The sequence below is a fragment of the Rattus norvegicus genome, chromosome 19 (assembly GCF_036323735.1).
Source record: "Rattus norvegicus strain BN/NHsdMcwi chromosome 19, GRCr8, whole genome shotgun sequence".
NCBI classification, from domain to species: domain Eukaryota; kingdom Metazoa; phylum Chordata; class Mammalia; order Rodentia; family Muridae; genus Rattus; species Rattus norvegicus.
The window spans coordinates 50,203,512-50,218,127 of NC_086037.1; the positions used below are offsets into that span (position 1 = coordinate 50,203,512).

Below are 14,616 nucleotides of genomic sequence, written 5' to 3' on the forward strand. Positions count from 1 at the left end.
GAACTTGCTCTGTAGACCAGGCTGGCCTTGAACTCAGAGACTCACCTGCTTATGCCTCCTGCTTATGCTGGGATTAAAAGCATGTGTTACCACCTCCCAGCCTATTAAAATATATTTATAGAAATGATTCACCTTGATACTGAGGACAGAGAGGTTCAAAGCTGGCTGTAGTAGTGCATGCCAGTAATCCAGGGAGGCTAAGATACAAGGACTGACTGAAACCACAAACCTGAGATATAACCTTAAAAAATAAAATAAAAGTAATGATATTTGGGGGAGGAGTCACATACCCCTGACATTCTCCAGTTAAAACAAGATAAGGTAGTTAGGGCTAGAGAGATGGTTCAGTGGTTAAGAGCCCTGGCTGCTCTTCCAGAGGTCCTGAGTTCAATCCCCAGCAACCACATAGTAGCTCACAACCATCTGTAATGGGATGAGGCCCTCTTCTGTTGTATCTGAAGACAGTGACAATGTACTCATATACATAAAATAAATAATTCTGGAAAAGATAAGGTAGTTAATTATATTGTATTCTGGCTTATTTGAGATAGGGTCTCACTATTTAGATTAGGTTGGCCCAAACTCAGCAGGATCTGCCTGTTGTAGGCTCCCAGGCGCTGGGATTAAAGGTGTGCATCACCAAGCTCAGCTAGATAAAAATTTTAAATCTTTAGTAAATATACCAGAGGTTAGACAAGAAGTTTGTAGTCTGGCCCTTTGTACATTAGTGCTGTCAGTATTGTGGCTCACTGACAACTTAGACAAGGAGGGCCTTAGAAAACCAGGAAGGATGGAAACCACATTCAGGTAGAATAAGAAGGAAATGATATGTTTGAGAGAGGAAATGGCGAAATTTATAATGGAATAGTGAATTTTTTATGACTATAAAGACGGATACAGAAGTAAAGTGTTACCTGGAGGGTTTGATATGGGGTCAGGGCCAGAGCAGAAACAAAATACACTAGGGAGCATGTGCTGTAGGCTGATGGTAATTGTTTGGCAGAGGAAAGATATGCAGTTATGTACTTTTTAGAAATGACTGTTAAAGTAATTAATTTAGTATGCACCACTTATGGTAATGATTAAGCAAAAAGCCTTTTCCTTGCCTCACTGTCTTACAGGCCTAGTTCCTCTTCCTATGGGCAATTACTGTTACCAGATTTCCAAAGTGTCCCTCTATAAACTTGCTTGCTCTATGTATGTGTGTGTGTATGTATGTATGTATGTATGTATGTATGTATATATGTATGTATGTATTTGGTTGGTTGAGATAGGGCCTTACTAAGTAGGTCTGGATGTCCTGGAATTGATTATGTAAACCAGACTGGCTTCAAACTCACCGACATACACCTGCTTCTGCTTCATGAATGCTGGGATTAAAGGCATGTAACTATGAAATTTTATAAACTTTATATGACTATTTCTCAATATATACAAGAAAAGAGATAACAGGATCCTGGAATTACCTGTCTTCACCTGTTCAGTTCTAGAATTACAAGCAGACCACTCCATCTATCTGCCCAACATTTGTGTGGGTACTAACGGTCCGAAGCCCAGTCCTCAGGCATATGTGGCAAGTATTTTATAAACTGAGGTCTCTCCCTAGTCTGTAACTTATTTTGTTTTTTAAAAAAGTTGTTTATTTTTAATTGTCCATAAAATATCTTTAAATGTAACATTTTTGTTACATTTTTCTCTGGAATACATTTCTTTTCTGGGCCACTCCTCTGATTTCTAGTGTAGTATGTCAAGTACTACCTCTAATACATTCTGCTTTAACTATAGCAATAACCTCTGTATGTGTGCACTGCTCAGGATTGAATGCAGAGCCTTATACGTGCTAGGCAAACACTCTACCACTGGACTACATCTCTAGCCCCAATGATAACTTCTTTTGGGGGGAGTTCAGGTTGAGATAAGGTCATACTCATGCAGCCTTGGCTGGTCAAGAACCTACTATGCAGAGCAGGCTGGTCTAGAACTCTTAGAGCTCCACCTGCCTCTGCCTCCAGAGTTCTGGGATTAAAGGTGTGAATCACCATGCCTAGCTAGAGTAACTCTTTTTTTTTTTTTTCAAGTTTTTTTTTTTTTTTCGGAACTGAAGACCGAACCCAGGGCCTTGCACTTGCTAGGCAAACACTCTACCACTGAACTAAATCCCCAACCCCTATAGTAGCTCTCCTTATATCAAATATTCATATAGCAGTATTGTCTCTCCGATTGAGACATATTTAAAAAAAAACTTTATAAAGTGCATTTGTCAGTTTGTTTACATAAGTTTTAAATCTTACTTGATCTAAATATTCCCTAACTTTTCCCTTGAATTTTCGTCATATTTGAGGACATTTACACCATTCATTTTGAAGAGTTCAATACAAAATCTGGATTTTACTCACTGTATCCCTAAAATGTTTGGGTTTTTTTTTTCTTGTTTTCTGTGTTGCCTGTAAATTAATAGTTATATGAGTTTAACCAGGTTCAGATTTAATTTTGTGTGGCTTTTCCACAAGACTGCCTCATAGATAATATTGTATATTTCTTTTTTTAAACTAATTTTTAAAAGATTTATTTATTTATTTCATGTATGTGAGTACACTGTCGCTGTCTTCAGACATACCAGAAGAGGGCATCAGATCCCATTATAGATGGTTGTGAGCCACCATGTGGTTGCTGGGAATTGAACTCCACACTTCTGGAAGAGCAGTCAGTCTCTTAACCGCTGAGCCATCTCCCCAGCCCAACACTGTGTATTTCTATAAAGAAGTATGTAATACCTTATGTTCTTTGTATTTGGGGTAGCTATTGACCATGATTGCCCAGGTCTGTTAATTCATGAGGAATTACAAAAACTCCATTGTTCTTCACTAGTTCAATATTTCTATAAGACAAAAGTCTGCACACCAACCATTTGTTGTTGTGAGGTACCAGTTGTGTAGGAAAGGCAAGATTGATGTCTGATTTTTTTTTTGCTATTGTTTCACCCAGCACCTATCAATTTTAAAAGCGAGTTTATTTCTTTAAAGGTGACTAATGGGAATTGCTTTACTTTCTCTGACTCACTATAAACTCATTGATTCAACAATATTTGGTGTGTTCTAATCTATTCTGGTTATTATTATAATTGATGCTAATGGGAGATCATTTCCCTTTGATTCCTGAGGACATTTTTAAAAATTTTATTTGTTTGAAATTTTTTTATTCTCATTAGAAGCAAGCTCTATGGTGGGTTATTAATTCAACTTCCAAGTGTAGTTATAAATGGTTTTCTTTTTTCCCTTTAGTTTTTTGATTTTTTTACTTTAAAAAATGAGAAGAGAAAGTCATAGCTTTGTTAAAACATTTTCGTCATTGTTTTTGTGAGTCGCTTCCTCTCATCCATCTCCATGTGTAGTGGTTTGAGTATGCTTGGCTCAGGGAGTGGCCCTATTTGGAGATGTGGCCCTGTTGGAGTGGGTGTGGCCTTGTCATAGTAGGCGTGTCACTGTGGGTATGGGCTATAAAACCTTCATCCTAGCTTTCTGGAAGCCAGTCTTCTCCTAGCTGCCTTTGGGACACTCAGCTCCTACAAAGCCATGCCTACCTGGATGCCACCATGCTTCCTCTTATGATGATAATGGGCTGAAACTCTGAACCTGTAAGCAGCACCAATTAAAATTTTCCTTTATAAGAGTCGCTGTGGTTATGGTGTCTGTTCACAGCACTAAAACCCAAAGACACTATGCCTGCCACACTCTGATCTTCCTTCCCCAGCAGTTCCCGTTTCTGTTTTCATTTTAGAGAGAGATAACTTCAGTTTTTGTTTTTACAACTAAAATGAGATTTTGTGCATCGGGGTATGTATTTGTGTATATTTTGTTTTTTTTTTTTTGTTTTGTTTTTGTTTTTTTTTTTTTTTGGGTTCTTTTTTTCGGAGCTGGAGACCGAACCCAGGGCCTTGCGCTTCCTAGGTAAGCGCTCTATCACTGAGCTAAATCCCCAGCCCCTTATATTTTGTTTTTATATGTATGAATTCTTTGCCTGCTTATGTGTCTGTGCACCACAGGTGTGCCTAGTTCCAGAAGAGGCCAGAAGAAGGCATTGTATCCCCTAGAATTGAAGTTAGCTGTCAGGTGGATGCTGAGAGTTGAACCTGGGTCCTCTGGAAGACTAATTAGTGCTCTTAACCACAGAGTCATCTCCCCAGCCTCTATTCTATTGTTCTTAATCTATATGATAGTGCTGTGTTTGATTTGTTCTTTGATCTATGTGTAGTTAACACTTTATAAGTGCTGGAACCAAGTGCGCATGTTCTAGGCAGCCTGTACCTCATGCAAATCACAAAAGAATACCTATCTCTGTGACAATTTATTAGTTGACTGATGATCCTTGTGTTCTTTTGTCTGTTCTTCAAGTGAGGCTGCAGTGAAAACCATGAGAAATACTGCATAGCACAGGTGGATTCACTAATTGCCCTTAGCCTTTCTCACAATAGCAGAATCTTAGGGTCTTAGATTATCATGTATCATAAAGTTACCAAGACTGCTGTCAAAAGATATTCACACACTATAAGACTCACTGTTTAAAGGTGAGTCAAGGTCTTGTAGAACATTTGCAAGGTTGTATAACTGTTGTAGTTTGCTTATGGTTGTGATAACATATTCTGGCCAATGTATCTTAGGAAAGGGTTCATTTGACTTATACTTCCAGGTCACGGTTCATCATTGAGGGAACTTAAAGTGGGAATCTGGAGGCAGGATTTGTGGAGAAATTCTGCTTACTGACTCGATTTTGCTTCACTATCTTTCTTACTCGGCCAAGGACAACCTGCTCAGGCCCTCCTGTACCAATTAGAAATCAAGAAAATCCTCCACAGACTTTCTACAGGCCAGTGGATCTAGGCAAAGCTTTAACTGAGACTGTCTTCAAACTGACGGTCAATGCTCACTAGGACAACAATCATTTCCACTATGTAGCTCCAGAATGTTTTCATTGACCTTTTAAATCACCATAGTTCCCACTTCCCATAGCCACTGGCAATCACTAATCTAATTTCTACCTTGGTGAGTTTGCTTCTTCTGGATAGTTCCTATAAATGGGATGGTATGTGTCCTTTTCTGTCTGTCATATTTTGGAGATCTATCTATATTTTAGCATGTATCAATAATTTATTACTTTTTATTGAAAGACTATTTTTAGGGCCATTTTAGATTTACAGAGTGTTTGAGCATAAAATGCAGAGCTTCCATATATCCTTCTTCACTTACATTTATCCCCGTCCTCCAGCTCCCCTTGTTAGTAATAATCTTTCTGTGTACACATTTGCTATAATAGAACTGATATTGTAGCTGAAGACTACAGTTTACATTAGGTTTCAGTCTATGTTGTATAATGCTGTGAGTTTTGACAAATTTATGTTATCAAACAATGGTTTCAATACCCTAAAAATCCCCTATTGGTTTGGTGATATAGCTCAGTAGTAGAAAGCTTGCCTAATATGTGCAAAGCCTTAGGTTTAATTAACCATACTTTAAAATTAATAAGTAGGAGATGGAGAGGTGGCTTAGGGGATAAAAGATGAATAAATAACTCTGGACATCATCTAACTCCTGACAGTCTCTGATCTTGTTTGCTTGATTATTCGATACAGGGCCCAGTTGGTCCTAAACTAATTATATAGCCTAAGATGGTCTTTCAGACTTATGATCTTCTTGCCTTGACTCCCAAGTGCAGACATCAGACCTTTCCCTACCACTGTTATTTTCAATGTTGCTACAGTTATTCCATATCTAGCTGTAATGGTGGCATACATCTGTAAATCCAGCATTTGGGAGGTGGCAGCAGGAGTCTCGGAAGTATAAGGCCAGCCTAGGCTACACAGATCCTATCTCAAACAAACAAACAAACAAACAAACAAACAAAGTATTAGGAATAAATCTCAGTGGAGTACTTGCTTAGTGTACATAAGACCACAGGTTCAACCTGAGCACTGTAAAGAAAAGCGGGTTCTTCCATGTCTTTTTGTGCTTTGGTTACTGGCTCTTCTTATAGCTGAATATGTTCCACTGTGTGGATATACCATGCTTTGCTGATACATTTCCCTATTCAGGACATCTTGATCACTTTCAAACCTTGGCAGCCATGAATAAGATTGCTATAAACATCTGTGTGCAGTCTTTAGATATAAAGTTTAAGCTTGTGTGAATCAATACCAAAGAGTGTGAATGCTAGATAATATGAAAGATGTGTTTAGCTTTTCAAAAATGCCAGACTGTCTTAAGTGGTAGCTACAGCATTTGCTTTCCCAGCCAGCAATGACCTTCCAGTTGCCCTACAATCTCATTAACACTTAGTGCCAATATTTTGGATTTTGGTAATTCAGGTCTTTCCATTTATTTTTTATTTGGATTGCTTATTTCACTATTGTTGAATTTAAAGAGTTTTTGGTATGTTTTGGATAGACACTAATCCTTTCTTGGAGAATACAGTTAGCAAAAGTTTTTCCCACTGTGTGAGTTAACACCTTATTACTGTAACAAATAGTTAAGATAAGTCATGGTTTCAGAGGTTTCAGTCTATGATTAAATGTCTTATTGCTTTAGGGTTCATGAAAGTCTGTATTTCATTTGTTTATGGAATGATAGCCATCCTTTGTGTGTGTGAGTTAACATAAAGTCTTCAAGGTCATCTGTGTTACAGCATGTATCAGAATTCCCTTCATTTTTAAGGCTGAGCAAGATTTCTTTTTTTGTATATTATTACATAATATATATTTGCTTATCTGTCCGAGGATGAACAGTGATGTCGTTTCTACTTTGGATCTAATTATGACTAATCCGTCTATGAACACTAAGGTACAAACATGTGTCTTGGTCCTGCTTTCAGTTGGTTTGGATAACAGTACTCAGAGGTAGAATATATCTATTATTTTTATTTTTTCTCATCCTTCTTTTCATACTTTCTATTTTTTATGTGTGCTTATGCGTATGTGGAGGCCAGAGATTGACAAAGGGTGTCTTCCTCAACTATTCATTTCTTTGAGACAGGGCCTTGCCCTGAACTCAAGTCTTGTCCTTTCAGATAGACCTCCAGCTTACAAGCCCCAAGGGTCTTCTTGTCTCCACCATCCTGGTGCTGGGGCCAGAGGTACTAGCCTCCCCACCTTCTTTTTATTCATGGATACATGTTTTTAATGGCTGGACCATCTCTTTAATCCCTTAATCTAATATTTTGTGAAAAGCACCTGCCTTCCAAAATAAAGAATTCAAAGGGAGTATTAGGTATATACACATACATATATATTCTTAAATTTTTCTTTAATATCTGGTTTAATGCAAGACAGCCTTATTCTCTTGCTTCCTTTTAAATTCTGTTTTGATATGTTGTTGTTTTGCTTAAAATGTCTATTTTAGAAACTTGGCATGGTACAGTACATAGTTGCAAAAGGGAGGAATATTTTCATAGCCTTTATGAAGATTATGGGTATTTTTCTTCTCTGATAAAACATGAAAACAGGGAATTTGTAGTTTCTTGAATTTTAGTTGTATGTAATCCAGAATTGTATAACTGACCTTTCTTGACTCTTTTATAGTGAAATCCATCGGTACCTCTTGCATTTAAATGGTTCTTTTACCCATGCATGATTCTGGAACATCATGCATTGGTTATTTGGCAATACTGATTCCCTGAGTTATGTTGTTCTTCTAAATATTGACAGATATTCATCATACGACATTGACATTGTCTTGGTCACTGTCATATGGCTGTGAAGGGACACCATGGCCAAGGCAATTCTTAAAAAAGAAAGCATCTAACTGGGGGCTTGCTCATAGTGGAAAGCTTTTGTCCATTAGCATCATGGCTGCACACACAGCACTGAAGCTGTAGCTGAGAGCTACATCCTGATCCGAAGAGACTCTGGGCCTTTGATGGGCTTTTGAAACCCCAGTGACACACTTCCTCCACCCAACAAGGCCACACCTACTAATATTTTCAAATAGTGCTCCTCCCTGGTGATTGAACATTCAAATATATTAATCTTTGGGGGCTGTTCTTATTACAAACAGGAAAAAATCAAATCTTTTTCTAAAGATGTATTTATGTGTATTAGTGTTTCGCCTACATGTCTGCAGAATGCCAGCAGAAGTCAGAGGAGGGTGCTGGATACCCTAGAACTAGAAATAACAGATGGTTATGTGGGTGTTGGGATTCAAACCCAGATCTCATGCAAGAAGAACAAGTGCTCTCAACTTCCCTCTAGTCCCGATCTGAAGTATTTGCACTAATCTTATAAAAACCTAAGTGTTTGGGAAGCATTCAGTGCATGGTGGACAGATAGACTTGTTTCAGAATTCTAGTTTAGAGAAATAGAGTGTTAGGTATCAAACCTAGAACCATGTGCATGCTAAACCTTTGTTATACCACTGAGCTACATCTGCCCCCCCCAATCATACATATTATATAAAAATAAAAACAATAGATAAATATACATATAAAATGTTATCACAATCAGCAGTGACTATTTGTTGCTATTCTGAAATGACGGGCTTACTTTATTTTTAACACAATGTTTACTGTCAGGAGTGCTCTCACACACCTATCACTCATGAGGTAGAAACAGGATGATCAGGAATTCAAGAACAGCCTTGACCACATATTAGTCTGGGCCTAACCTAAAAAAAAAGTAGAAGTAATTCTACTAGATATCTAGTCAAGGTAAGTGTAATTTGTTAAAATATTTTTCCTAATCAAATTGATGTTCCATTAAAAATCAGCTAAAGGATTGTAAAGGCTCAGTGGATAAAGACACCTACCACCAAGCCTGGCCACCTGAGTTTAATCTCTTGGACTCATGGTGGAAGAAGAGAACAGATACTTCAAGATGTCCCCTGACTGCCACATGCACACTGTAGCATGTGTACAACCATACACACACACACACACACACACACACACACACACACACGATTGCATGCACACTTATACACACACTAAATAAATGAAATGTAATGAAAAGATAGGTGTCTAGTTGAGCTTGCCACTCAGTTACACCACATTTCCCCATATGCATCTATGCATCTCCTTTCTTCAGTGTATACCAGAGAGGTATACATCCTAAGGGGCCAATGGATAGTTTCTTTTGAATTTTAAGTGCAAAATCAGCACCATAGAAAAGGCAATTCATGTTTTCAGATTGTTACGAAAATAGTAATAAGGAAAGTATTTCCACTTTGTGGACATGTCTCAAGGACCGTTAGGGATCTGGGGACCACACTTTAAGAACTGTTGCTTTAGGGGCTGGAGAGATGGCTCAGTGGTTAAGAGCACTGCTCTTCCAGAGGTCCTGAGTTCAAATCCCAGCAACCATGTGGTGACTCACAACCATCTGTAATGAGATCTGATGACCTCTTCTGGTGTGTCAGAAGAGAGCTACAATGTACTTACATATAATAAATAAATAAATAATAAATAAATCTTTTTTAAAAAAGGACTGTTCCTTTGTAAGATATCTTCCATTGTTTGGAGAGGGGATCTCCCTAGAGGATTTTCATTTCTTTTTTTTTTTTTTTCTTTTTTTTCGGAGCTGGGGACCGAACCCAGGGCCTTGCGCTTGCTAGGCAGGTGCTCTACCGCTGAGCTAAATCCCCAACCCCCGGATTTTCATTTCTTATGGATATTTCTGTGCTACTTTTTCTTTGAAAAGTCCACTATAATCATTTGTTTGTTTGTTTTTGTGGCTCTTTGTTTACATGCAGTAAAGTTTCCTATGCTTCTGGGAAAAGGGTGGGTCATGACAGCCTTCCAAGCTGGAGGCTGTAGAGCTCCCTCTTCTGTTGTGTTCAGAAAGTACTGAGAACCATGCCCTCGGGCAGCTGGAGGTTGGCCATCTGTCCACTTCCCTCCCAGACCTGTGCCTACAGCTTCACATTGATCTGCAACATCATCTCTGTGGTTTTCTATCTAGATTCTGCTAATAACAATTTCTTGTCTTGAGTGAGAGCTCCAGTTTATGGCTTTTAAAAGCTTATGAGAGAGGGTTGGGGATTTAGCTCAGTGGTAGAGCACTTGCCTAGCAAGCACAAGGCCCTGGGTTCAGTCCCCAGCTCCGAAAAAAAGAAAAAAAAAAAGCTTATGAGAGCTAAGCAGGGTGGCACACACCACAGATAGATCTCTGAGTTTGAAGCTAGCCAACAGGGTTTGAGACCCTGCACAACAAAACCAACCAAATAAACAAACAAAATTTATGAGACCCAAATAGCTCCAGCACTTTAAATTTTTATTTCAATTAACTTCTCTGGCAATCACTTAAAAGTTGGATCTTGGAGCACCCCCTTCCAGTTTTGGCTGCTATTTTCAGTTTGGCTTGCCAGATCTGCTAGTTTGTATTGGCAAATTTGAAACTCATCTCTTTTCAATCATCTTAGAAGTCTAGTTGACTTTACTTAATCATGCACATACAGACACACAGACACACAGGCACACACACACACACACACACACAATTGTACTTCCGCCTTTCCTCTTCTCAATATAATTTTTGGATATATTTTACTTTATGTATGTAACAGTTTTGCCTTCGTGTTTGTAAGTGCTCTGTTTACATGCCCGGTGCCTGCAGAGATGAGAATTGGATCCACTGGAACTGGACTTGCTAATGATTGTGAGCTACCATGTGGGTGCTGGGAACCAAACAGAGTCTTCTGGAAGAGTAGCTAGTGCTCTTAACTGCTGAGCTATTTTTCCAGTAACCCCATCAATATTGTAACGATTTTCCATGTAAAACTCTGGAAAAAAGACATAGTTCTTTGTGATTATTGCACAAAACATTAATTAATATGTTGAGAATATTCATGAGTTATGTGTATTTTGGGGACAGGGTACTTGGCGAATGCTGTATCACTGAGCTGAACCCACTCCCCATGGGCACTGTTATAAACTTTGTATATACATAAACTTAATTCTCACGTCTTATGAGTTAAATATATTACTTCCTTTCATTTACAGATAGGAAACTGTGCACCAGGAGGTTAAAGGACAAGTGCAGGCCACAGACATTGTACTTCATTCTTTGTATTCATGTGTTATTTAGGTGGCCTCACTCTAGCTTCATGTAAGGAACCCTTGGCAGTTTCATCTTGCCTGCTTGCTTTTATCTTCAAACATTTTTGAAGTTGACATCTTATGCCATATAGCATATATCCTGGAAAATTTTTGAGAATGTTTTCTAAAAAGCTGAATTCTAGCAGTGCAAAGTATGTTTCAAATATTGTTTAGGAAGTGTGGTTGGCTCGTGCCTGTAATCCCAGCATTCAGGAAACAGACACAGATGATTACCGGAAGCTTGAGGACAGCCTGGGCTATCTAGTAAGGCCCAGCCTCAAAATAAAACTAAGCTAAGCAGACCAAAACATCAGAACTCCAACTGGATCAGTATGTTTTATTTTGAGAGCTTTTAGGGACTTGCACCACAGCGTCTGGAGGATTAGGGACCCCAACAGCTGTTCATATCAGTGTCTTTGACCACATTGCAATTTTTAATATTTTTAATATTGCTATTTGTAAGTGGACTTAAAAAAAGTTTATTCTTCAGTCAATTGTTATTTTTCCCAATGGACAGGTGCCCCTGCCTAACAGGCAAACAAGGCAAAAGACCTGATATTATGAGCTGGGTGGAGGACTTCTCAGCGTCACATGGGAGGACAGGGAACTGACTTCTGTTCCTCCAAATGGAGATAATAATGCATCCACTGATCTCTTTTCAGAACTGGTGGAGTCTCTCTCATTGCAGGGATCTTATGCTGGAAAAATCCACTCTATTGGTGATGCCTTCAGAAATTTCAAAAATCTCCGATCCTTAGATTTATCAAGGAATTTGATCACTAGTCTGAAGGTAGGTTCCATATTCTATGATCAGCCAGGTTAACTCAATTTATAGTCTCATGAGAAGAAATGAGATAAGATAGAAAATTTCAGCCTGAGAAGTCTAGGGTCTTCTTTTTAAAGGTTTCCCAACTACATTTTATTACTTTCTATAAATTCTTTCACCTTCATGCTTAAGTTTTTTAATAAAATATTAGGTAAAGCCAGGGGTGGGGGCACACCTTCAGTTCCAGCACTTGAGAGGTAGAGGCAGAGACAGGCAGATCTCTGTGTTTGAGGCCAGTCCAATCAACACAGTGAGTTCCAGGACAGCAAGGGCTACTCAGAGAAACCCAGTCTCAAAAAATTAATACATTAAAGTTTATTTTGTACTCCGGGAAGAAAACATGAAACTAAATGTGCCAAGGGCAATAGTACACATTTCAATGTGTGTAGAAAACATTAAGTTTCTGACTTGTGAACATGAAGATTCTTAATCCTCATTCTAAGAGGAAGACTGGGTGGGCTTAGGAAATACCCTAGAGATTCTGGTGATGGCAGTCACAGTACACATGGAACAACACTTACAATGCTGTCACTGTGAATTTTTTTTCTAGAAAGATCAGGAAATGATGATCTCAATGAAAAAAAGTGTTCAGGTCAGAAGGGCAGAGGGCAATACAAGAAGTAGGAAGAGGGGGTTGGGGATTTAGCTCAGTGGTAGAGCGCTTGCCTAGCAAACGCAAGGCCCTGGGTTCGGTCCCCAGCTCCGAAAAAAAGAAAAAGAAAAAAAAAAGTAGGAAGTTGTTGGAAAAGTGCATGCTGCACAAGGCATGAGGCTTTTATTCTAGATTTCCGCACATGAAATTCAAGTTCTGGGAAAAAAGAATAGTATGATCCCCGGAGGCTTGTTGACCATCCAATCGGTGAACTACAGTTCAGTAACAGACTCTAGCTCAAAAAGCAAAATGGTGCTTGGTGTAGTGGCACATGCTATTAATCCTAGCACTTAGGAGGCAGAGATGGACTGATCTCTAAAACTTTGAGGCCAGTCTGGTCTACATAGTGAGTTCCAGGATAGCCAAAGCTTGACAGTGAGATCTGTCTCAAAAACAAGGTAGTGAGCAATTGAGGAAGACTCTTAAATCATCCTTGGCCTACACACACACACACACACACACACACACACACACACACACACACACACACACGAAGAGAGAGAGGGGGGGGGTAAAGACATAAAGACACAGAGAAAGACATATAACTATTTATGAAGATCAGCAATGTACAGTTCCTAATGTGCTTTTATTTTTCTTTCAGGGCATCCAGTATCTATGTTCACTCCAAGATCTGAACTTATATTATAACAACATTCCTTCATTAGTGGAGGTGTCCCGACTACAGCCCTTACCCTTCCTCAAAGAACTAGATTTGAGACTCAATCCTGTTGTAAGGAAAGATACAGATTATAGGCTCTTTGCTGTGTACACACTGCAAATGCTGGAGAAACTGGGTGAGACCCTCCTCCTCTTCCACTCCTCCCCAGAATCTTACTGCCTCTTAACTGTCTGGATGTTGAACTGAAGTGTGCACTGGCAGAAGACATTTGTTTAACAGTCAATATTTATGTAACTCTTTGTGCTGGCAGGATGTATGACGAGTACTTTTATTGTTTAGGGAATGACTCTATGATTTTATCAGTTACTTCCGGCTTTAGTTTTCCCCAGCTGATGGTTTCTCCACTGCTTCCTCAACATAACATTCCCAAGTTGAGACTTATTTTACAAGGTGCCCACCTCTATAAACCATTATAGTAGTAGGAAGCCAATGCAATTCATTGGGAACTAGTTGTCAGGAAACAAAAACAACAACAAAAACCCAGAACCCATTCCTTAGAATGAGCTGCTCCCTATTCCCACATAATTTCCTTGTTTAATAGATATTTCTTGTTGCTATAAAATTTAATTTCATGTGGTCCTGAAAAGGTTATTGCTGAGAAACTGCGTTAAAAATTGTCTCAGAAAACATGGGACATTGAGCCTTTCTATGTGATTGCTTGCTGTCCAAGCTTCGCTTCCCTGAAGGAGTAGGTGAGCCAGTGGCAGTTGTTGCTGTGACAACTGAGTTACTACTGCTTGCTCTAGTGACAGCATAATAGAATTGTGTTCTGACCTGTCTCTAATGACATGAGTCTGGGCTTCAGTTTTTCCTCTGCAAATATGCTTTTCTGACTCTGAAAAAGAAATATACTCAGGCCATGGTTTTCCCCTCCAGATGACCGAGCTGTCCGTGACAGTGAGAGGAGAGCGGCCAAGCTACATTTCAGTCAGTTGGGCAGCAGTGAAAATTTTCTCCTAGAGGTGGAAAAAAGGTAAGAAAATCTCTCTTCTTTTTTTCAGTTTGGTTCAAGGGATTTTCTAGTTTTCTTTCCTCATTTTGCAGCAGAACTTTCAGATCTACAATACAGTTGTCTGTTTAAAAATAGGTCTATAGGGAGGAGAATCAAGCCCTCTTCTATTCTGATCTGTAGTGTTTCCTTTGGCTGTGGTTGTTATAAATTCCCCATTATTATGGCCATAGAAGGACACAATAGGACACTATAAGATCTCTGACTCTGTAAATTCTTACCTACCCTCTCTTGGCAGAATTATCCTTAGCAATGCACCGTCTGTTTGAATTGAACTAGGATTTCATGACCGTAGGCAAGACTGAATTTTGTTGCTTTGGCAAATTTCTAACAAAACAAAAACTTCAAAACAAAGAGTAAAGACACCTCTAGGC

At 38.9% G+C, this 14,616-nt stretch overlaps 1 protein-coding gene across 7 annotated transcripts in view; it reads left to right on the forward strand.

Moving 5' to 3' along the window:
* Window positions 1-14,616, forward strand: part of Lrrc36 (leucine rich repeat containing 36) — a 50,395-nt gene that overhangs the window by 1,568 nt on the left and 34,211 nt on the right. For 4 of the 7 annotated variants that reach the window (XM_063278122.1, XM_063278123.1, XM_063278125.1 and 1 more), the window contains exons 2-4: window positions 11,739-11,866; window positions 13,156-13,348; window positions 14,110-14,206. In XM_063278122.1, coding sequence (XP_063134192.1) covers window positions 13,333-13,348; window positions 14,110-14,206 — 113 coding nt within the window. In that variant the 5' untranslated portion in view covers window positions 11,739-11,866; window positions 13,156-13,332. Of the gene's footprint in view, window positions 1-11,738; window positions 11,867-13,155; window positions 13,349-13,507; window positions 13,926-14,072; window positions 14,207-14,616 lie in introns of those variants that run through there. The other 3 variants (XM_039097830.1, XM_039097831.1, XM_063278124.1) reach the window with 2 other exon arrangements.